A 1,874-nucleotide genomic window follows, 5' to 3' on the forward strand; every position below is an offset into this window, starting at 1 on the left:
TTTTTTACTTCCATTTCACCATCTGGGTGCTACTTTCAACTTGAGTCTGCTGCCTTTAGCTTTTAGCTTATGTTTTGCGCAACAGGCATTCACCCTTGCATTTTCGTAGGAAATGCAAATTCTCTAGTTTTTATTTGTTTTTATTCTTCCATCCAGGTCACACAGTTCAAATTAAAGGCCTAACGTTTCTTGAAGGAACGCCCATCAGCTTTCATACCAGAGTTTTAGACCAAGATCAACTTTGGTTGCGAAATAACAAATTTTGAACCTTTTTGGTCAAACCTTGAGCAAAATAATATACAATCTAATCAAATATGGCAAGAACTACCACATCAGATGTTAGCTAATTAGCTAATTTATACTCATTTTCTGTTAATTAGCTGTGGTTACCATCTTGGATTGAATTGACTTCAAAAGTTAATCAGTTATAGAGTAATACATTTTTGAGATTTTCTTAAAAATCTGTTTGGTAGCTCATAAGATATTTTACTAACATACCTGACATAGCACAGGTAATGACTTCATAAGTTCTGTCCATCTGTCTCTGCCTCAGTATTTCTTAGGGGGTTGTTCATAACCTGCCATTTGCACATCTAAAAACCCAGCGGAACAATTTTTTTTGACATGTTAAGTATTTTCCACACTGTTATTTTTTTTAATTTATTGTTATTTTTTCACTCCAGGCCCAACGTTTGCACAGACAGGAAGGTGACGCTGGTTGCCCAGAGGCAGCCGTGTGTGCAGGCCTTCACACGCATGGCCAAAGTGTGGAAACAGGGCTGCGTGGGCCAGCCGTGGTGCGCGGGACACGAGAGGAGGTGAGTAACACAGCCCATCTGCTAGTGATGTTTGATACTGCCAATTTTCTTTACGTTACTGATACCGAGTAAAATTTGCTCGGTGTCGGCAATACTGATACTTTGTGGTAACACACATAATGTGTCTGGTAATTCTTAAAAAGTAGCGTTTTTCAAATAACCGCTTTACAAATAAAACATGACATAGTACTATATTTATTAATTTAAAAGTGTAACCCTAACCCTAAATTTGTTTAGCACAATTTAAAATTCTTATTCTAAAGAAATATTAAAATGTTTGAATAGTGAACAAAAGTGAAAAAAAAAAACATTCTAAAAGTTGTTACTTTGTAGATGTTGTAGCATTGTTTGTGGGCAAGAAGGTCCTTGGCCAGAACTAATGCTGTTTGGGGGGACATGGCATAAAAAGGTTTTGGAACCCCTCATCTAAAATGTACTTACAGTCAGACGAAGCAGATTTTATGTTAAAATGACCTGCCATACATCTAGACTGAGTGACTAAGCACATGCCACTGTGCTTATGCGTTACCCAAGCAGAAGAAAAAGCAGTTCCCTCCAACCACATATGATTTAAACAAGATTGGAATAGTTTAGTTATTTTCCACTATTTTCCTGTTAATGATATACATTATGTAAAATAACTGCAGTATCAAAGTATCGATATTTTGATTTTAGTATCGATTCTGGAGCATAAAGTTCTGGTATCGGTAGTATCGATGTTTCAGTGTCGATCTGCACATCACTACCATTTGCAGTTTTGTCCGCACACAACAAAAGCCTCAGTCTGCTCCTAAACAAACACTCCACAACATCACCTGCAGGGGATGCAACGCTTTGCTGATTAAACTCCGGCAAGTCCCAAGCCTTAATTGATGGGTTTTCTTCAGCCTCAGCGTTCCACAGTGAAAATCATTTATCCAAGAGGCCTTGATTTTGTCATTGAGCTCCATCTGCAAACAGGATGAGACATGGCTTCCGAACTTCCTTCTTCCTCTCGGTCTGTTTTCGCTCCTGTTTTGTAATCACAGCTTTGCTGCACAGTTAGGTGCCCCCCCC

The 1,874-nt window shown here is 38.5% G+C and overlaps 1 protein-coding gene across 1 annotated transcript in view; it reads left to right on the forward strand.

The window, feature by feature from the left end:
• The window catches only part of megf6b (multiple EGF-like-domains 6b), a gene marked incomplete at its 3' end in the record, with an annotated part of 40,981 nt that overhangs the window by 2,249 nt on the left and 36,858 nt on the right, over positions 1-1,874 (forward strand). Inside the window, 1 exon segment of the mRNA XM_014002844.1 lies at positions 684-818. Within this exon segment, the coding sequence (XP_013858298.1) occupies positions 684-818 (135 nt within the window).

This window comes from Austrofundulus limnaeus, unplaced genomic scaffold, assembly GCF_001266775.1.
Source record: "Austrofundulus limnaeus strain Quisiro unplaced genomic scaffold, Austrofundulus_limnaeus-1.0 Scaffold15, whole genome shotgun sequence".
NCBI lineage: Eukaryota > Metazoa > Chordata > Actinopteri > Cyprinodontiformes > Rivulidae > Austrofundulus > Austrofundulus limnaeus.